Source organism: Protobothrops mucrosquamatus, unplaced genomic scaffold, assembly GCF_001527695.2.
Source record: "Protobothrops mucrosquamatus isolate PMUCROS unplaced genomic scaffold, P.Mucros_1.0 scaffold1007, whole genome shotgun sequence".
In the NCBI taxonomy this organism is placed as follows: Eukaryota; Metazoa; Chordata; class Lepidosauria; order Squamata; family Viperidae; genus Protobothrops; species Protobothrops mucrosquamatus.
Genome location: NW_015387243.1, coordinates 321,799 through 344,234, shown reverse-complemented (window position 1 = coordinate 344,234; position 22,436 = coordinate 321,799). Strand labels below are relative to the sequence as shown.

Below are 22,436 nucleotides of genomic sequence, written 5' to 3'. Positions count from 1 at the left end.
TAGGATGGTGGCTTGGGAGGTGGGTGGGGCCGGGGCGTATCCACAAGGGTGGGGCCGGAACACATGCTATGTAAGGCATTGGGAGCGAACGCCTCCCAGTGCTGACTTTAACCTACATGGAGTGATTAAACTACCATATGTCTAACGTTCCTGCTTGCTGGCTGGTTTGTGCAGCGCCAAGACACGACGGCTTGACATCGAGGTTTTAAACCTAGAACCTCCTAGACCAGGGGTAGGCAACCTTGGCTCTTTTATGACTGGCTGCCTCAGAAATTCTGGGAGTTGAAGTCCACGAGTCATAAAAGAGCCAAGGTTGCCTACCCCTGTCCTAAACATTGTGGGCAATGGGGAAGAATTGCTAAGTGGCTTGGAAGGAAGATTACTGGACCATAGAGAGATCCTTGATAGAGAGAGTCTGGCAAGGATCCACCCAATCAGAACCCAGGAGTCTATCAATAAGATACTATTGAAATATGCCAGAAAGGTTTGGCCAACCACTGGATAAAACACATGTATCCATGTTAGGGAGGGGAACCTCACCTCTCGCCATTCTTTGTCTGCAGTTTCTTGGATATAAAGAATCACCACTGTAACAACAAGGAAAACATTCAGAAGAAGTTGTATATGCTTCAAGCCAACCTCGACATGGTCCCTGTTGCTACATGTTTTTAATTTTACACATGCAAATAAACCCATTACTTTCATATCACACTCACAATGCATCTTTGGGGGCATCAATCTCCCTCCTTCCCTGTTTATTAGAAACTGCTTTTTCTACTAAAAATGCCATTTTGGAGACAAGAATTTGGAGTGGAAATGGGGGAGGGAGGGAGAGAAGTTTAATTTCCCCCCCCTCAGTTTTCTGTTATTCTTGCTCTAAACCACCATCCGGTCTGGTTTTTTTTTCTCTTTTGTAGTAGTCAAAATGTGTTGTTTCTCTCCAGTGTTAAATGTTAATTAAGCTCACACATAATGTTTTCCTCTCTGAGTCAAGATCTCTGCAAGTTTGCATCATATAGATGGGAAAAGGGTGCTATTGAGTAGTAAACAACATGAAAAGATTCCAGGCTGAATGTGAAACATTTCTAAGGCTGGAGAAACCTATATTTAAAAGCAAATGAGCTGCTGCCAGTCAGCCTAGATAATATTGAGCCAAACACCAATGATTTAATTCAGTAATAAGTAGTGTTAAATGTTCCCTAAGTACATGCCATTGATTGGCTAGCACCAGTGAGATTTATTTTACTTATTAGGTATATCCACTGCCACAATCTTATGACTCTCAGCTATTTACAAGGGAAAACATCCATAATAAAATAGTGCCATAGAAATAATTATCCTATAATTATGGAATTTGTTATAGTCATCTAACAGATGTTGATGTGCTCTCGTTTTATCTTAAAATGAGAGCACATAAACAGTTCTAGAGTGATATCTTAAGCATTTAAAAGAATTACTGGAATAGCTCGGGTTTAGCTTGCTTTTGAAAGACCAAGAAGATTGGAGCAAGCCTGATTTCTGGTGATGAAGTATTTTATAACAAGGGGCCGTAACGGAGAGGCATCCTCTGGCCTTGCCTCTATAATCTCTTAGTAGTGGGGGAACCACTGAAAGTTTTTCCCCAAACTGCTCTTATTGGACAGATCCTGTTATGCTGGTTGAAGGCGCAGTCCTGTAAGAACAATAATATTAACAACAGAAATAGAACGTGAAAGCAGAGATAATAGGTGCCTAGGGTGCAATCCCAAAACAATTGGAGCACCACTTGAATTTGTCCACCGGCACTGACAAATTCACCATCAGTCAATTGCAAAAGGCAACTTTACTCGGAACAGCTTACATCAGTGATGGCGAACCTTTTAGAGACCGAGTGCCCAAACTGCAACCCAAAGCCCACTTATTTATCGCCAGGTGCCAGGTGGGGTGGCTCACTGGGTGGTCATGGCTGTGGTGGTCATGGCAGATTTGGTGGGTGTGGCCAAGGTGGGCGTGATCACCTCAATGTTGCTCGTGGGGAGGGATGCCTGTGGGGGATGGGCAGGGTTGGGGGAGATCCAGGGGGTCTCTGGCAGGTGGGGCAGTGGGCAGGAGGCTCGTCCTGCGGGGTGAGGCGAGACAGGGTGGGGGTGCCATTGCCATGCGGCAAGACAAGGACCGGGGTGGCTGCTGCCTGACACCATCGGCCCCCGCACATAGAGGCCAGCAAGCGAATGGGGGCCGACGGTGTCCGTCAGCAGCCACAGCCTGCTGGCCCCTCAACTGGTGCACTCTGGGGCTCTGCAGCCTGCCGCCAACAGTTCAAAGAAGCCGCCTCTGAGCTGGATGGCCGGCCGACAGCTGAGGAGGCGATGCAGTGGGTCGTGCCCGGGAAAAGGAGAGCATGAGAGGCCTGGAGGGACGGGATGGGGGGGGGAACCAGCCGTGCTGGGATGCATCTGGCCATGTGGGACCTCGGCAAGTTAGCAGGCTGCTGGTTGAAGAGGGATAGTTGCCATCTCCGGGGCATTGTGCATGTGCCCATAGAGAGGGCTCTGAGTGCCGCCTCTGGCCCCGTGCCATAGGTTCGCCACCACTGGCTTACATCCTGCGACGATACCTCTAACACCGTCAAACGTCAATATCTGCCTATCCCAGGTTCTTAAGAAGGACATGATAGGTGGAGAAAAATGCCAAATCCAGTCTAAACATCTGGCTAACTGTGCAACAAACCATGATAATCTATTAGGCAATTGCAAAAGGCAGTTTTACTTGGAACAGCTTACGTCCTGCAACGATACCTCTAACACCATCAAGCATGACTGTGCAAAGAACCCTAATAATACTAATAATCTGAGAAGCTTTTTCATCCCAATTGGACTGGCCTGTCCCATTTGTTCCAGCAGAAGAGGGGCTACTTTGGATCTCGTCTGCCAAAAAAATTCAGCTGGCAGAGTCTGGATGATGAGTTTTTTTCTGCTATGGTCCCTGTCCTTTGGAATATTCTCTGGCTTTGCTGGCTTGCTTGGAGTCTCGATACAGGCCTCTATGCTGAGCGTAGCTGACGGGGGTAAGAGAGACCATTTCCACCTCTATGTCAGGATAATGATTTAAAGGCTAACCAGCTGATGTAATGTAAGGTGGATGATGCAATGATAGGAATGACTCAGCAGATGTCTGTGTCCCTTTAAGAGTCTGAGTAGAAAAGGGAAGGCTTTTGCTGCTGTGTTCTCTCTTGTCTGTTTCCTGCTGTAACTGCTGTATGTTGGAGTTTGCTGTATTACATGTATGTATTTTGTTCCTAGTGTATATTGTAGATAGTGTAATATAAGCCACCACTTAATACAGACCACTGTTTACTGTATTTACTCCTGGGTTACCTCAGCGCAATAAGATTGTGCATGCTCTGACACCCTATGTCGCCTATCCTCTTGTTCTTAGTCTTTAATTTTTCTTAGTTTTTAATGGTTTTGTATTCTTTTTCTGTTATGCTGTAAGTCACCCAGAGTTGCTGTAATGGTGAGATGAGTGGCATATAAATATAATATATTAAATGTATATATCACCCAACTTCCAGTAGCTCTGGGCACTCTTGTATCCTTGTGCCAAACCACTTGGAGCTTCATAAGTTATAGATTACATTGCAAATTTACTTCCCCTCTAGAGCAGTTTTGCCCTGGTTTGAAACGGTTTATCATTGTATCAGAGTATGAACTATAAATAAATAAATACATCAAAGTAATTTTTTAAAAAGGTCACAGCACAAGCATCCAGACTAAAACTTGGGGAGACTAAATAAGTGAGCACCTGTCCAGCCTAGACGAGTTCAAATCGCCAGGACCAGATGGATTACACCCCAAGGTTCTCAAGGAACTGGCAGATGTGATCTCAGAACCACTGAACTATATTTTTCAAAGATCCTGGAGCACTGGGGAACTGTCAGAGGACTGGAAAAGAGCTGATGTAGTTCCCATCTTCAAAAAAAGGAAAAAAAATGGACCCAGGAAATTACAGACCTATCAGCCTGACCTCGATACCTGGGAAGATCCTGGAAAAGATAATCAAACAACGAATCAGCGAACACCTAGAGGCAAACAAAGTCATTACTAAAAGCCAACATGGGTTTGTCAATAATAGATCATGCCAGACAAATCTTATTGCATTCTTTGACCAAGTGACAAAATTAGTGGATCAGAGGAATGCTGTGGATATAATTTACTTGAACTTCAGTAAGGCATTTGATAAAGTAGATCACAACCTACTACTTGACAAGATAGAAAAATGTGGGGTAGATAGCATCACTACCAGATGGATCCGTAGCTCAGCATGTGGTCCTCAATGGAACCACATCTACATGGAGGGAAGTGTGTAGTGGGGTGCCCCAGGGCTCTGTTCTGGGCCCAGTGCTCTTCAACATCTTCATCAACGATAGATGGGGAATTCATCAAATTTGCAGCCGACACCAAGCTGGCAGGAATAGACAACACTCCAGAAGACAGGCTTAAGATACAGAAGGATCTGGACAGATGTGAACACTGGGCACCTTGCTTAATAGTAGTAACTGTGAGAGGGACCTCGGGGTCCTAGTGGACAATCACCTAAATATGAGCGAGCAGTGTGCTGCAGCTGCCAAAAAGGCCAACACAGTGCTAGGCTGCATTAAAAGAGGGATAGAATCAAGATCACGTGAAGTGTTAATACCACTTTACAATGCCTTGGTAAAGCCACACTTCGAATACTGCATCCAGTTTTGGTCACCACGATGTAAAAAAGATGTTGAGACTCTAGAAAGAGTACAAAGAAGAGCAACAAAGATGATTAGGGGACTGGAGGCTAAAACATATAAGGAACGGCTGCTGGAATTGGGCATGTCTAGTTTAATGAAGAGAAGGACGAGGGGGGACATGATAGCAGTGTTCCAATATCTCAGGGGCTGCCACAAAGAAGAGGGAGTCAAGCTATTCTCCAAAGCACCTGAAGGCAGGACAAAAAGCAACAGATGGAAACTAACCAAAGAGAGAAGCAACCTAGAACTAAGGAGAAACTTCCTGACAGTTAGAACAATTAACCAGTGGAACAACCTGCCTCCAGAAGTGGTGAATGCTCCAACACTGGAAGTTTTTAAGAAGAGACTGGACAGCCATTTGTCCGAAATGGTACAGGGTTTCCTGCCTGAGCAGGGGGTTGGACTAGATGACCTCCAAGGTCCCTTCCAACTTTACTACTACTACTACTACTACTACTACTACTACTACTATTAATACATAGGGAGAAGTCTGAGATTCTGCAATTATTTCTCTGTTGGCATATATCAGGGGTCTCCAAACTTGGCAACTTTAAGACTTCTGGACTTTAACTTCCAGAATTCCCCTGCCAGCATGGAATGGAGTTGAAATCCACAAGTCTTAAAGCTGCCAAGTTTGGAGATGTCTGGCATGTATTATGGTGAAATCGGAAGGCAGCTGTATTTCCAATATAAAATTGATCCTGCTATTATTTTGGGTTGCGTGCCATTGATTATTAACCAATGCAAGGATTGTTAATCAATTGTCCACAATAACTTGCATCTTCATCCCTGAGATTTCTTAAAGAAAAGAGAAGTTCCTTAAGTTGTGCTTGCTTTAGCAGAACACACACATTCCAAGCCATGACATTGTCATTTCAAACTCTATTCCACTGTTGTCTGCCAAGATGTTTTATTAGGAATGTGTCTAGATAACAATCCAGCAATGTGCCTGCCTGATCTAAAAGATACTAAACATAGCCTGGATTTGTACATCAATTGTGATTAATATCAAAGCAAAACTAAATATTTCATCCAATGCTTTCTTACGCGTGTCAAGCAATTTGTAACTTGACTCAGTATTTCAGCAGATCAAACCAATTATTCTGGGAAAAATAACATTTCTACTTGAAAGGGATTTCTCAGACCTATTTCCCCTGAAGGGATAGTTTTGCCTTTTTCCGAAAAATCCAGGCCTCACTTCATTTCACAACTCATTTATGATATCTCAGATTTCCCCCCCCCCCTCAGGCATTACTATTCAGGATTCTAACAGAGAGCAAATGCATTAAACTTCCTTGATCTAAATTCACCTTTTAAAAATTGTCTGTCATAGAGTCCAGCAAAACAACAACTACGTTGATTGCTTTAATCAGTATCCCTGGGCATTGGGATCTAGGAAGCTGCATCCCTGAGCATTCCCCTCCCCTCTATAAATACCAGGTCCTGACAGAAGACAATATTTGTAGTTCAGGGTTGAACTGCGGGGTCCTTGGGATTCTCAGAGCTTGGTGCTTTTTTTGCAGACATTTCATTACCAAACTAGTGAGGGAAGTCAGCCCCCCCCAGAGAAAGAAATATTTTTGGAAATATTTAAAAGTCTCTCTGTCCCAAACAGAAACCAGGTCTACAGAATTGCAAATGTGATAATCTTGTCAGAAAGACTGGAGTCAGGAAACTGGGATTAGGAAGAAAGATCCCTAGAATCAACACCAAAAATCTAAGAGTCATCAGCCCCAGCCCCAGGGAAGCAGAATATGACCCTTGAGACATAATAGGATTAATACACCACCATCAGAATACCAGAAAGGCACAGTCAGACTCAGGTCAAAGTTCATGCCACAGGAACAACTCCAAACAAAAGGCTCCAGAGGGTATAAAAACCCACTCCCTACATGTGCTTGCTCTCTTTTTCTTCCAGAGCCATCTTCCTGTCTGGCTCTCCTCTTCAATAAACTGCAACCTTCTTTTTAAAGCAGTCACCATGTTGTTTATTCCCGGCTTGGACTGAACCACGATGAAGACTTTCCCTTCAACAATTGGTAACATCATCTAGAAGGGAGAGAGGTTCGCTCTTATTTTTGTATTTTGGCAGCTTTGGGGGAATGTTCTTAATGGTTCCTTGAACAATCGCCTAATCAACGAACAGTCCCACCAACGCTAACAGAGCAAGTCACTAGTATATAAAAATAAGAGCCAACCCCTCTCCTTTGCAGTATTGATGATGTTACCTAGTTTGGTAATGAAGCTCAGAGAGCACCACGGATCCCACATATTGGTCAAACAACAACTAAAAGTTTCATTGAGAAAGATTTTCTCAAGGTTTCATGGCACCAACTGCCAGTAGGCAGAAAAATCTTAGCCCTGTTTTTCACTTGCTGTCCTGTAACTGTTCAAATTCTTATCTGATTATGTGCTCAGAATAAGCCCCATTATTTCTAGGTAATGAGGTATAAAGTCGCCCTTAATATTTAACTTCCTACACCATTAAAAAAATATGGGTGTGTCTTTACACAAATTAAAAATGCAATCCAATAACTGAAAATTAAAATACTGATGGAAACACATTAAAAAAACTCCTTTACAAGGAACATTAACCACACGTGAACAAAAAAACGAGCTACACTGCTTCTTGCACACATTTTCTTGCCTTGAGGAGTTTCACAGCACAACTGAGCTCTTTCTCCAACTACTGTTAGTAGGCACTCTGTTGAAGAAAGGTTTTCTGACCCACATGAGAACTGAGAGTGGAGGAAAGAGGCATGCAAGGAGTTGAATTGATCCTGGCCAGTTGGATGAAACTTATTTCTGAATAAAAATGAATAGATTTAGGACACTAAATTTAAGTGTGTTAGGAAGAAAATACAGGGAGATTTGGTGATGAGATGGGAGACAGCAAACACACTATTCTTGGCAAATGTCTGTGGGAATTCTCAGTCATCCAGGTCATAGTTGTCTCAAATGTGCTTTTTCAAAAGGCAACTGGACTGGGTTTTTTTTCTCTAGAAGGAAGGAGGAGAAAGGAGGAAGAGGAGGATGAGGATGAGGACGAGGACAAGAACGAGGAAGAAGAAGAAGAAGAAGAAGAAGAAGAAGAAGAAGAAGAAGAAGAAGAAGAAGAAGAAGAAGAAGAAGAAGAAGAAGAGGAGGAGGAGGAGGAGGAGGAGGAGGAGGAGAAGGAGGAGGAGGAGGGGGAGGAGGAGAAGAAGGAGGAGGAGGAGAAGGAAAAGAAGGAGAAGGGGAAGAAGAAGAAGGAGGAGGAGGAGAAGGAGGAGACGGAGGAGGAGAAGGAGAACAAGGAGAAGAACAAGGAGAAGGAGAAGTAGTAGTAGTAGTAGTAGTAGTAGTAGTAGTAGTAGTAGTAGTTGTTTCGCTTCTCATCCAAGAAGCTTCATCGATTCTGGCCGGTTCTTGGAAGATTTTTCTACAGTCATTTGTAAAGTGATCTGCAGAATTATCCTGCTGAAACTAGCATGTCTCTCTGGAACATATTTGATTATAGTCTTTCATTATTCCTTGTTTGGGAGGGGGGGGAGCAATCAAGTCCCCGTCTTTCCTGTGCTCCCCAGAATCTTCCATAATGCCCTGAAATTACGCTAACAGACCTCTCTGGAGACCAATGGGCAATTGCAAGAAGCCAAAAATGCGCCCAATAGCAACTTGTGTGGATGAGCTTAGGGCATTCTCTTCACCTGGGGGGTAAGAAAACATCCCTAACGACGGATGATTTGGTCAGACTGCAGGTATGTGTAGTCTAATGAAGAGAAGGACTAGGAGTGATAATGATAGCAGTCTTCCAGAATTTGAGGACCTGTCACAGAGAAGAGGGGATCAGCTTATGTTCCAAAGCACCTGAGGGCAGGTCAAGAAGGAATGGGTGGAAGATCATTAAAGAGAGATCGAACCTGGAACTAAGCAGAAATTTCCAGACAGTGAGAAGAATTAATCAGAGGAATGACTTGCCTCTAGAAGTTGTAGAAGCTCTATCACCGGAGGTTTTTAAGACGAGATTGGACAGTCATTTGAATGAAATGGTATAGGACAGGGATAGGCAACCTTGGCTCTTTTATGACTTGTGGACTTCAACTCCCAGAATTCCTGAGTCAGCCTGGCTGGTTCAGGAATTCTGGGTATTGAAGTCCACAAGTCATAAAAGAACCAAGGTTGCCTACCCCTGGTATAGGATCTCCTGCTTGAGCAGGAGGTTGAACTAGTACAGGGCTTTTCAACCTTTTCACCCATTGTACCACTTTTAGGATATGGCAATATCCGAGTACCACCAGCCGCCTAGCAAGGTGTTAAAAACTTGATGACACCCCCCCCCCCGAAAAAGGAAAAAAGTGATAAAGTACAGGTAGTCCTCGACTTACAACAGTTCGCTTAATGACTGTTCGAAGTTACAATGGCACTGAAAAAAGTGCCCCCCAAGCCACAGCCAAGCAAGACACCTGCCTGCCCACCCAGCTGCACTCTTCCTCCTGTCCGAGGTTTTCATTGTTGTGAGCATGTCTGTTGAGGATTGGCAGCGGAGGTAGGGTGGGGGTGTTTGGTTTTTATGCCCCCCCCTGTCTGCTGGGTGGTTGCAGCAGGTTTTGGTCACTTCACCTGACCCTGGGACACTGTGACCGTCATAAATATGAATCAGTTGCCAAGCATCTGAATGTAAATCACAAGACCCTGGAGATGCTGCAACATTCCAGCTGATTGGCGCTTCTTCTGGGCTCAGCAGAAGCACCAGGATTAGCGCCTTGCTCCAGCTGGAGCCTGGCGCTGATCCTGGTGCTTCCGCTGAGCCCTGACAGCCCCAAAGAAGCGCCGATCAGCTGGAGCCTGGCGCTGATCCTGGCACTTCCGCTGAGCCCTGACAGCCCTGCAGCTCCAGCCGTCTCTCGCTCAGGCTTGTGAAGTGCTGCCATCGGTTCAACTCATTCCCCTCCCCCGCTACCACTTTTCTAGGATGGTCGCGTACCACCTGCCAGGTGCCAATGTTCCACAGGTAGTACCCGTACCACTGGTTGAAAAGCCCTGAACTAGAAGACCTCCAAAGTCCATTCCAACTCTGGTGTTCTATGTTCTATGTTTTAACAGCGTATAATACAGAAGAGATCCGGGCCTCGCCACATTTTTCTATCGCAGAGTGAAACAAGAGTCAAAGCAATGCAGCAGAGACTCATGGTCCTCAACGTCAAGGGGCAAGAGACGGGTCTAATCCAACTATGGTGCTAAAATTTGAACTAGTCCTTCGTTTTAATGGGGTTTCACCCTCATGATAGCAACTTTCCTCCATACTTGGTGCATGTTTCAAAAAGATTTGTTAAGGTGGCTAGAAACAAACCAGAAAGAACAGCTTTTGGAAAGAAGAGAAGACTTCAAAACTAGAGTTAGATCCTCAACATCTGGAGGGTGCCCAGACTGCTTCATCTGGGCATCCTCCAGATGTCATGGCTTACAACTTGGTCATTGTAGCCTCACACATCTGCAGGGCGCTTGGTGGGAAAAAGCTGCTTCCTGATCATAAAGCATTCTTTTATGGACTTTCACGATGCCCTGATTCTGGAAACTGTGTTGTAAAACTTTAGCTTTCCATGATGCTGGTGGTCTCCATCCAATTTGAGTTCCGTCTCAACTGTTCTTCCCAGGAAATGCTGCAGAGACACATTTTCAGAGTCATACAGCATTTTGTCTTATCTCCAAAATGCGCCTTGGAGCACAGCTGCTGTCTGCCACATCTTAAACAGCAGCGGCTTTTACAATCCCATGGAAAGAGGAAGCTACTGAACTGTTGCAGATATTTGCTACATGCTGTGAAGCAGCCGCAGGATGGATAGTTCTGCATTCGTGGGAGTTCCTGTAAAGGTTTAGGAGAAAGACCTTGAGAGACTGGGTGAAGAGATGCTGCCTAGGGAACAGTCAGATAAGGGAAGGCATAGCCTGCAGCTGCATAAAGGACGGAAAAAGAAGCGCAAAGGGGACACCACCTAGTTTCTCAGGCTGTAAAAGAGGTGGTGAGATATTTGTACTTGTTATTTTAAGAAAGCGGTAAAATAAAGTAGAATTAGCTATCCTGGTCATTTTTCCTGTCTGGTGTATCTGAGAAGATTGACAATTCCTACCTTCTTATTTTCTCTTCCTCCCACTCCGGATTCAAGCTACCCTCCTTATTGCCATACAATTGCCATTTGTTCTTGTCTTACTGAAAAATCGAGCCAGAAAGTGAGGACATGGAGATGGGAATGGGATGGTCCCACTGACTGGAATGCCCTTTTCTGCATTCCCCAAAACGCCATCCAGAGGCAGCACTGATCCAGTCAGAAGAAGGACAATTGACATGTAAAGGATTCCAAGGGTTTGAAGAGAACGAGCAAGATGTGAGAATAATTGCATCGTCACGAGACAAAGCTCACCCTTTTGGAATGTAACTTCTATTCACACCACACTGTGCTGTTGGTCAATAAATAAAAAACAATAACTCGCTCTATCATTTGACTCCAAGATTTTTGAGGGGCTGCTACACAGATGGGTGAGTGGGGGGCACCAGAAGGCAAGATAAGAAATAATGGATGGTAACAAAGAGAGAAGCAACCTAGAACTTAGGAGAAACTTCCTGTCAGCGAGAACAATCAACCAGTGGAATGGCTTGCCTTCACAGGTTGTGAGTGCTCCATCACTGGAGGCTTTCAAGAAGAGACTGGACAGCCATTTGTCTGAAATGGTACAGAGTAGGGGTATCAAACTCACCGCATCACAACATATTGCGACTTTTTCCCCCTTGCCGGAGCTGGGGTGGGCGTGGCTTCCACGTGACGCATCCGGCCCGCGGGCCAGCAGTTTCACACACCCCTGGTACAAAGTCTCCTGCTCAAGCAGGGGGTTGGACTAGATCAGTGATGGCGAACCTTTTAGAGACTGAGTGCCCCTGCCCCGCCCCTGCCCCGCCCCCCCACCCCCCGCACTTCCCCCCACCCCACCCTGCCCACCCACAGGGCCACCCACCGCCTCCATGGCCCGCCACAGATCACCATAGCGACCCAGCAGCGCCATGGCGGCTACACCCTCCGCCCACACCGCACAGCACCACCTGCGCACGATGGGGTGCAAGGGTGGAGTCTTGCCCCCGCTGCCCGGCTGCCATGTCCTTGGCTGCGCTGCTCTGCGCAGGCCACGCCCGAGGGCGACTCTCTTCCAGGGGGCTGCTAGTGAGGAGGGGGCCGCAAGTGGAGGCGGGGCTGGGGCAACGGCATGCGGGCGTGCCCACAGAGAGGGCTCTGAGTGCTGTCTCTGCCACCACTGGACTAGATGATCTCAAAGTTCCCTTCCAACTCTATGCTTCTATGTTCTGTAAGATGGGTAAGTCAAAGTATGGCAATGGAGTTTCATATTCCGTCAAGCATGAAAATGTGAACCAAGAATGCTGCCTTCATTCTGAATACAATTTCCGTCTGTCTGCCCAGGCTTAAGGCAGTCCAACAATGCCCTCATGAGTTTCTTGAAACTTTCCACCTTCAGGGATTCGTTCCAAAATCATCCCTCAGAGGCTCTGGGGTATAAACCCATTGCCCTGGGCACCGTGATCGTCCTGTGATCATAACAATGATGGCGCTGTCAGTTGTTTTGCCATTGAGAGGAAAGCAGCTTTTACTAACTCCACCATTCAGATCATGTGAATTACCTTCATTTTCTAAAAGTGATTGCCTTTTGTCAAGCACCTGCCTGGCCCTTTTTCTCGCTCTGCTTCCCCTGCTAGCAATCACCTGCCATTGTGCAGCTCTTTATTTCTTGCTTCCTGAACATATATTTTTAATGAAAAGAAAAATGATGGGCAAAAGGCAGGAAGATTGCTGACAGAGAGCTTAGCTGCCTGGGTAAAGGTGATGAGTCCTTGGAGCTGAATTTAGCTTATAGTAACGTAAAGCCTTGCCAATGAGCTTCTGTAAAACCTCATAATCAAACTCATGGTGCTAAAATTTCCTGGGGGTGGGGACAGACTCTACAAAGTGCTAAAAGTCAAGGTTAGTTAGATGGGCAGCGATGCTTGGACCCCTCAAAAGTCCATGAATAAAACGGGGAATCCCAATTAAAAAAATTGTCACAAAGTATCACTCAATAGCCGCGTGCACTACAGGTGAGGCTGTAAGGTCAAAATGCTCAGAGTCACCTTGAACTGTGAGATGTCCAGAAGAATATTTGCCCAACTGACTTTTTAAAACTCCGGGAACCTTAAATAGGAAGCTGGGATGCTTTGGCTAATATGCAGTACTATCTAATGTCTGTGTATATTTATCCAGGTAGCATGGCTGTAGTACTGCTATTAGCATTCTTATTATCTTCCTTACTACCCCCTCTTATTGGTATTACTATTATGATTATGATTAGTATTCTGATGCTTTGCATGTACACTGAGAGCTTCTATACCAGAGACAAATTCCTTGTGTGTCTAATCACACTTGGCCAAATAAAGTATTGTATTGTATTGTATTGTATTGCATTGCATTGCATTGTATTCTGTTCTGTTCCTATTCTATTCTATTCTGTTCTATTTCTTATTCTATTCTATTCTGTTCTGTTCTATTTCTTATTCTATTCTATTCTATTCTATTCTATTCTATTCTATTCTGTTCTGTTCTATTTCTTATTCTATTCTATTCTGTTCTATTTCTTATTCTATTCTATTCTGTTCTGTTCTATTTCTTATTCTATTCTATTCTACTACTCTGTTCTGTTCTATTTCTTATTCTATTCTATTCTGTTCTGTTCTGTTCTATTTCTTATTCTATTCTATTCTGTTCTGTTCTATTTCTTATTCTATTCTATTCCATTCTGTTCTGTTCTGTTCTATTTCTTATTCTATTCTATTCTATTCTATTCTATTCTATTCTATTCTATTCTATTCTGTTCTATTTCTTATTCTATTCTGTTCTATTTCTTATTCTCTTCTCTTCTCTTCTCTTCTCTTCTTCTAGATAGCTATTGTGAGCATGTCCACCACATATTTCAAGATCCGGCCCCAAAACGTTGCCTATCCCAAACTGACTGGCAGCAGCTCGCCTGGATTTCCACCAGTAATTATGAATTTGAAACATGGAATTTGCATATGCCCTGACATTGAGTCACAGCAACCCTATAATTCCCGTTCATTCATTCATTCAGCCATTCATTCCCTCCGAGACACACAATCTGCCCTCTCAATATTCCTTATGATTTATTCCCCGCCACAGACCTGCCAGCCGCTTTGCTTTCTTTCTAACCCCGTGATTATAAATTTGATTTAGCTTGTAATTTTCTTCCTCCCTGGGCACAACACGTATCATCATGCTTGTGCGGGACTGGAGAAGACATGATGACCAGAGATGATCAGTTCTGTAGGGTAGACAACTCCCCAATGGCTCACCAAGTAAACGGCCACGATTCAGTGAATGTGTCACCTTCAACTGCCTGTGATGGGACTGAGATGCTCCCAATATTCTCCCAATTGTGTAGGGCAGGGGTAGGCAACCTTGGCTCTTTTATGACTCGTGGACTTCAACTCCCAGAATTCCTGAGCCAGCATGGCTCAGCTTGGAAACCTCTCCCTTTTCCCTCAGCATGGCTGGCTCAGGAATTCTGGGAGTTGAAGTCCACGAGTCATAAAAGAGCCAAGGTTGCCTGCCCCTGGTGTAGGGTAACTTGGTTAATATCAAACCTTGACAGAACACCCCTAAGAGCAGTTTTCCTGCAACCAGGACTCTTCCGAATGCACTGAATTCCAATTCCAATTACCCCAAATGATAGGAATTGTAATCCCAATATATCTCAAGGGCATCCAGTTGGGAAGGATGTCTTGGAACCGTAGGGAGCTATAGAAAGGATCTTGGGGAAACTTGGCAGAGATGGTTACAAGAGACAAAGAGAACATTAAGAAGAAATTCACACTAGCTCCACCTAACTGCCAGGGGGTATGTAGCTAGTCCTTGACTTACAGCCATTCATTTAGTGACCGTTTGAAGTTACAACAGCACTGGAAAAAAGTGACTTATGACTTATAACTTAACAACTGCAGCGGTTCATGTGCAAGAAAGGTGGTAAAATGGGGGCAAAACTCTCTTAACAACTTCTCGCTTAGCCACAGAAATTTTGGGCTCGGTTGTGGTCGTAAGTCGAGGACTGCCCATAATAGGGAGGGAAGGGAAAACGCAGTCAGGTTTTCATGATTCTGTTATGGTGGCTTACATCAGTAAACTATTGTCCCGTCTCACTTGTGGGGAGTCCATTTTCTGGCCTACCTCAAAGGTCTGACAGGAATTAACATGGTTGAACTCTTATCAGGGGAGACGTTCTTGTCTCTTAATGGTAGCTGGACGATGAAACGAATTCAAGATTGCTGTCAAAGGATGCCAGCTTTTGATTCTTGGGTGGGTGGGTGGGTGGGTGGGGGCTCCCCCTCTATATCCATCATTTGGTTCCAGTGTCAGTGTTATTCCCAGCTCAACCTACTTACCAGGATCAGACTTGGAGAAAGTGTCCATATCCAACAGACTCCTGGGAAGATGAAGGTAGAAGATGAAGGTAGAAAAAAAGAGCAGACATTACCAGTGTGCAAATACAGAGAGGCTGTCTGTCTGTGTGTGTGTGTGTGTGTGTGTGTCTAAGAAGCATAGGATTTGCTTGCTTCCAATTAATTTCCCCTAGAATAAAATCACCCTACCCTTCTTTCTGTTCTCTGGCCAAACGTTCCTTCTGTTAGGATTATAACACATCTGGATTAAGAGGCCATTAAAGGAGAGAATCAAATCTACAGCCAGCGGCAGCTTTGCGCTGGAGAAAAGAGAACAGAGCCAGCCCACCATGTTAGAGCTTTTAAACTGCCAGCAATTTAAGTTCTGGTGAAACGCTCACATCTATTCTGGCAGCTTCCCTGGATTCCCAAATCAGAGCTTTCTTTTATCAGAAAGATAAAGAACTTTCTACTTTCTACCTGACCATAAGGCAGCCAGTTCGATCTGGCAGTTGTAGTGCCAGGCTAGAAACCCGGAAAGGGTGAGTTCTACTCCTGACTTAGACATACATGAACACTGGCTGGGTGGCCTTTCATTCTCTCGCAGCCCAACTCACCTCACAGGGTTGAGGTTTTGGGGAAAATAGGAGCTGGAAGAAGTATTAGATATTTTCGCTGCCTTGAGTTGTTTAACAAAAACAATGAAGGCTGGATATAAATAAAATAATACGTAAATGAAATAATAAATAACTAGGAACTTCTCTCTTTTTTCTATGCAAGAGGCAACACAAATGCAGAGGTCCAATAGCTAGAAACGCCTTTATTTATTACTTAGAACCTAGAGGTCCAACAAAGAAAAAGATATTACTTTCACGTACAAGTTGCTAGGCCTCATGATATCTAGGACAAGGACGTAAGAACATTTGTTCTTTTTTTAAAGCATTAACGGGAGCTCCCCCAGTTGGAGCCTAATGCAAAAGAAGTGTGTGTGTAATTAAGTTGAGCTCAGGAATTTATTTTGAGCATCAGCACTGAAATTTGGCTCACATTCCTCCCACACCAAAAATCCATATGTGGTGACCCCGAGCTTCTTTTTAAAAATTTAGTAGTGTAATCTAGAACGTATCTCCTAAAAAATCTAACACGAGGTTCTTACCTATCTTCTCTGCATTTCTGATTTGGTAAAAAAAAAAGATCAGAAGCTCTTGCTATACACATTCCAACAAATAAGAGATAGCACAATAAAGTCAACGGGAATCACACAGTGGTGAGGTTCAAAGTCTTGCACACAACATCCCTCGACCCCTTTCCCCTCTGCCGTGCTCGGTCATCTTCTTGCCATGCCCTAGGATCCTTGCCACAAAGTTTACAGTCCTTTGAGAACTTTCATCTTAGAAACCAAGTCTATGACCACAAGCGAAATACAATGAAAGACATTCAGACATGACGTGAGGGTGACACGGTCCGGCCTCAAGTGGTCCCCAGAAGCTCAGCATGTCTATGGAGATTCTCAGTCATTCAGGTCATGGTTGTCTCAAAGGTGCTTCCCCCCCCCCCCTTTCTGGACTTTCTTGGGTGTTTTCTCTGAAGACGTTTTGGTCCACCATCCTGTCAGAACCGATGAAGCTTCTTGGATGAGAAGTGAAACGTCTACAAAGAAAGTCCAGTTGCCTTTTGAAAGGGGGGTGGGGGAAGCAGCACCTTTGAGATTGGCTCAGCATCTTCTGGAGTCATCTATGTATTGTCATTTATGTATTTTAATTGATTGTCAGCCGCCCTGAGTCCGCGAGGAGAAGGGCGGGATATAAATTTAAATATAATAATAATAATAAAAAGCAGAAAAGGCCGAATCGACGCTATTGAGACAGTCGGGCAGCTATTTATTCAATTTGCTTCCTAGAAAGCTCACTTCTGCTGGCTTTGTGTTAGTGGGGAACTGGGCCCTGCAGGGCGGGAGCAGCCACAGTTTCAGGGCCCAGGGCAGTGACGGTGAACCTTTTGGTCTGGGCATGTCAAAAATTCAGAAACTTGACTTCACTGGTATGCCACCTCCCTTCTCTGCTCCAACAAAGGAAAAAGAATTCTTTACATATTCATTTATTTTTTAAAAAAAAATAAACCAGTCCAATTGCGTATGATCCCTAGGATCCGTTGCCTGCCGCTTACCTTCAAGCGGTGTCCTCTTTCCATTGACAGGCACCTGAGGTCTATTTGATGCAGGTCAAAGTCTTCGCTCTTGAAGCGGCTTTGGAGAATGCTCTTCCACGGCCTCCGCAGCCTCCGAAAAACACGTGAAAGCCCACCCCGATCTTTCACGATTTTCAGAGGCTGTGGAGGTCATGTGAGAGCCCAGCCCTCGCATGTAACTTCCAGAGGCTGTGCGAGAGCACGCCTGACTCTCAAACGGCCTCCAAACATTCGTGCAAAAGCGTGCCCCGTTTTTTTTGCACGATTTTTGGAGCCTCTGGAGGCGTTGCGAACGCGTGGCCCTCTCACTTACTGTAACTGTCAAAGATTCCGGAAAGTACCCCATTCTCGCCCTGCCTCTGCGGTCTCCGAAAACGATGGGGTGTGCTTTCGGGAATAGTTGTTGGGTGTTGGTGAACGCTGGTGTGTCACCCAAAACATTGTGGTGTGTCACCTTTGACACGCGTGTCCTAGGTTCGCCCACCCTACCCTAAAACCTGTAATCCAGGCTTAGCCAAGCACCATCCAAAGCCACTGGATTGCAATACTGTCCCCCCTGCTCTGTAGATGCAGTCGGTCTCCTGCTCCACGGGCAAAATCCCTTGGCTTCTTCATCTCTGCTATTATTGTTATTTTCTCCTTTTATTTCGGGCAGAGAGAAAGCCTGGCTCTTACAGATAATCCTTGACTTACAACCATCCGTTTAGTGACCATTCAAAGTTACTGAAAAAAGTGACTGATGACCGTTTTTCACAGTTATGACCATTTTGCTTAATGACCCTGTGGTTCGCTTAACAGCTGCAAAGATTCGCTTAGCAACTTAAAGAAAAGGTGGAAGAGTCAGGATCAAAAAAAAAAAAGGAGGCGAGGTTGTCATGCAGGAATACAATCTAATTTGAGGGCTAATCCACACAGAGCTCCGTTTCCATCTGTCCTGTTTGCCATCGTTCGCTCCCTAGAGGACAGAGCTTTTCAACCTTTTCACCCATTGTACCACTTTTAGGATATGGCAAAATTTGAGTACCACCAGTCGCCTAGCAAGGTGTCAAAAATTGATGACACCCCCCCCAAAAAAGGAAAAAAGTGATGAAGTACAGGTAGTCCTCGACTTACAACAGTTCGCTTAGTGACTGTTCGAAGTTACAATGTGCCCCCCAAGCAACAGCTGAGCAAGACATCTGCCTGCCCACCCAGTGGCGCTCTTCCTCCTGTCCGAGGTTTTCATTGCTGTGAGCATTTCTGTTGAGGATTGGCAGCGGGGGTGGGGTGGGGGGTGTTTGGTTTTTATTCCCCCCATCTGCTGGGTGGTTGCAGCAGATTTTGGTCACTTCACATGACCCTGGGACACTGTGACCGTCATAAATATGAATCATTTGCCAAGCATCTGAATGTAAATCACAAGACCCTGGACATGCTGCAACATTCCAGCTGATCGGCGCTTCTTCTGGGCTCAGCAGAAGCGCCAGGATCAGCGCATCCACTGAGCCCTGACAGTCCCGAAGAAGCGCTGAGCCCTGACAGCCCTGCAACTCCAGCCATCTCTTGCTCAGGCTTGTGTGGTGCTGCCACTGGTTCAGCTCATTCCCCTCCCCCACTACCACTTTTCTAGGATGGTCGCATACCACCTGCCAGGTGCCAATGTACCACAGGTGGTACCCATACCACTGGTTGAAAAGCCTTGCCCTAGAGATTAAAATGGATGATTTGAAACTTCAGCTGGAAGCCACAAACAAGGAGTGTATATCGGAGGTGGTGGCCCTTTGAGAGCTGTATGCAACAAAATTTCATTTTGGTGTATGCCGATTGGTGTACATTCAAAGTGACAATAAAGTTGTTATTGTTCACCATGGCAGAGAAGGCTGTAAAATCGGGCACAACTGAGTTAATTACCACCTTGCTTAGCAGCAGAAATTCTGCTCCCATTTGTGGTCCTGTCAAAGGCTACGTGTAATGAGTAAAAGCAGAAAAGAAAGAAAGAAAGAAAGAAAGAAAGAAAGAAAGAAAGAAAGAAAGAAAGAAAGAAAGAAAGAAAGAAAGAAAGAAAAGCAAAAGCGCAGAAAGAAAGAATAAAAGAGAAATTCAAAGAAGACGCTTCCGATTTTCTTGGCAGCAAATATAAGTACAATGGCAAAGTTTATCTGCTACTATGATTACAAAAAAAGCTCAGTCTTTTCTATTATCCATTCTTTTCCCCAATCATCAAAACCACAAATCATTAATGCATTTAATTCTGTTTTGTGCAAAAAAATGTAAAAAGGATTTCCAGTCGACCATAAATGTATTTTCCCCCCCGTCTTATCGGAGAAATTAATTTAGACATCTCCGTAAGTTCCATCGTCTTCACCAGCCATTCCTCCGAGGTGAACAGCCTGGACCGTTTCCATTTTTTGAGCAAAAAAAAAAAAAAAATCGTCTCGCTGCAATTGTCATATATAAAAGCAGCGTTCCATCCTGCAACAATAATTAATTAATTCCCTCAAGACACACCAAAGAAAGAGAAGGCTCGAAGCAGAACATCTGCGAAAACTCCGGCAGATGTACGGCTGGCTTCTTCTCCTTGGCAAAGCCTTGCCATTTCCGCTCTCCTGCTTTCGGACCTCAGCCGCAAGGAAGCCACAAGGCGCTTCCAGCCGACAGCTTCCCTCTGAAGCACAAGGACAGCCCAAAGACTTTTTCGCCGTTCTGCAAAGGGGACCTAAAAAAATCCGACTTCCATAAAACTTGCTCAACCCAGGGGATTAAGCAAAAATGACTGACGGGAAACGGGCTCTGTTTAAAAATGCTGCTACAGTATTTATCCTTGGAGTAAGTCTCCATGGTATGCACAGTGACACCCCACGCTCCCCCCCCAGCTCTGTGGGATGCGAGTGGGAGGCATTGTGGTTCTCCTCCTTCCTTCAGGGCTGGTATTAGTCGGTGTTGGGGGGGGGAAGCAGAAATTCGGCACCAGGCCTCCGTTATGCGGGTGCCTCATATTTCTCACGTCTTGTACTTAACATCTATATTAAGCCACTGGGAGAGGTCATCCACCGGCGGCTTGGAGTTTGATATCATCATTATGCTAATGATACCCAATTAAATATCTCTACCCCGTGCAGAGCAACTAATACTGTTCAGATGCAAGCTCAGGGCCTGGAGGCTGGAAGGGCCTGGATGGGGAATTCAACCCCTAGCAAGTCAGAGTGGTTGTGGTCTTTGCCTTTTCGGAGTCAGGATAAAGGACACCTTGGAGTCTGGATGAAATAATATTTCTCCACACAGATCTTGTGAGTAACGTAGGGATCCTCTTCAACTTATAGCTGAGGTGGTAGAACCACTGGCTGAAAGAGCGGAGGCCCCAACGGGGGTGAGGAGGGTTAAACTATATTCCAGCTTGTAAATGAAGGTTCAACCATCCAGGTCAAAGGTTAAATCTAAAAAGGTTAAATCGTGGCAACCGGACCAAAGTTTATTAAGACTGAGACATTGTGCTATTCGTCCCAGTAACTTCTTGGGTGAAAATGTGGGTGGGTAGGCAGAGAGTCAGAGAGTTGTAGGAAAGAACCAAATCTTGCCATACAGACTGCAAGGGGGTTTCTCCCCAAAATGAAAAGTAACATGTAAATGAAGGTTCAACCATCTAGGCCAGGGCTAGGCAACCTTGGCTCTTTTTATGACTCGTGGACTTCAACTCCCAGAATTCCTGAGCCAGCCATGCTGAGGGGAAAGGGAGAGGTTTCCAAGCTGAGCCATGCTGGCTCAGGAATTCTGGGAGTTGAAGTCCACGAGTCATAAAAGAGCCAAGGTTGCCTACCCCTGATCTAGGCCAAAAGTATCTAAAAAGGTTAAATCATAGCAACTGTGGACCAAAGTTTATTAAAACTGAGATGTTTCGTTACACTGAAGAAGTTACCTGGATGAGTAAAGAAACGGCTCAGTTTTAATAAACTTTAGTCCACAGTTGCCATGATTTAACCTTTTTAGGTATATTAACCTTTTTAGATATATTCCAGCTTTAACCTTTTTATATTCCAGTTTAAAGTCCGTTCTGGGGAAAAGACATTTGAGGTCAAACCCTTCGGTCTAAACCTGCCATTTCCCAAAGGAAGGCAGACAGTCTGGCAAGGTTCTTGTAAACGGGCGAACAACAATGAAGAAACCTATTTGACCCATTATCAGAGCTGTTCTGCTAGCCTGCACATGATCCTTCTGCTGGAAGAGCAGGTGGCAGCTGTGGCCAGTTTCATCTTGTGCACCACATGTGCCCATTCCTGAATCAAGAAGGCTTGCTTGCAGTCACTTATGCCTTAGTTACTTTCTGATTGGACTACTGCAATGTGCTCTACAGGGGACTGCCCTTGAAAATGGTCCAGAAGCTGCAACTGCTCCAGAATAGAGTGGAATGCACAGTTCTGGGTACTCTGTGGTTTGCCTTGGTTACAGCACTGTTGCGTGATCAGTACTGGCCCCTAGTTGCTTTGCAAGATGTAATTATGATGATTAAAGCTCTTTACATGGTAAAGAGCCAGATTGTTTGCGGAACTGACTCCCTCTGAGGATATCTGCCCATTCCACTAGGTCAGGTAGGGTGAGTGCACTCCAGGACCCTTCCCTCAAATGTTGTCATCTGCTGAGATCTTGGAGGTGTGCCTTCTCAGTGGCTGCCCCTGTCTTTTGAAACAGCCTCCCCCCTGAGATTCATTGGTGGGATGGGGTAACTAGTCTTTTAGCCTTTCAGAAGACCATGAAGACTAGGCTCTTCCCCAAACATTAGAACAGGGGTAGTCAACCTTGGCTCTTTTATGACTCGTGGACTTCAACTCCCAGAATTCCTGAACACAGCTGGCTCAGGAATTCTGGGAGTTGAAGTCCACGAGTCATAAAAGAGCCAAGGTTGACTACTCCTGCATTAGACTGTGATGGGCGGTGAGACAGGGGGGATTAAAGTGTGTTCCGGTGTCTGTTGGAGAAGACCTATTTGCTTGTATATTGTTTCTAAGGATTGTGAGCTGTGTAGGATCACTATGTGAGATAGGTGGC

The 22,436-nt window shown here is 45.0% G+C and overlaps 1 protein-coding gene across 1 annotated transcript in view; it reads right to left on the bottom strand.

Moving 5' to 3' along the window:
• Positions 1 to 22,436, bottom strand: part of CPNE9 (copine family member 9) — a 65,548-nt gene that overhangs the window by 37,469 nt on the left and 5,643 nt on the right. The window contains exons 2-3 of the mRNA XM_029284836.1: positions 15,234 to 15,274; positions 541 to 587 (exon numbers count right to left, since the gene is read on the bottom strand). Of these exons, the coding sequence (XP_029140669.1) occupies positions 541 to 587; positions 15,234 to 15,274 (88 nt within the window). The remainder of the gene's footprint in view (positions 1 to 540; positions 588 to 15,233; positions 15,275 to 22,436) is intronic.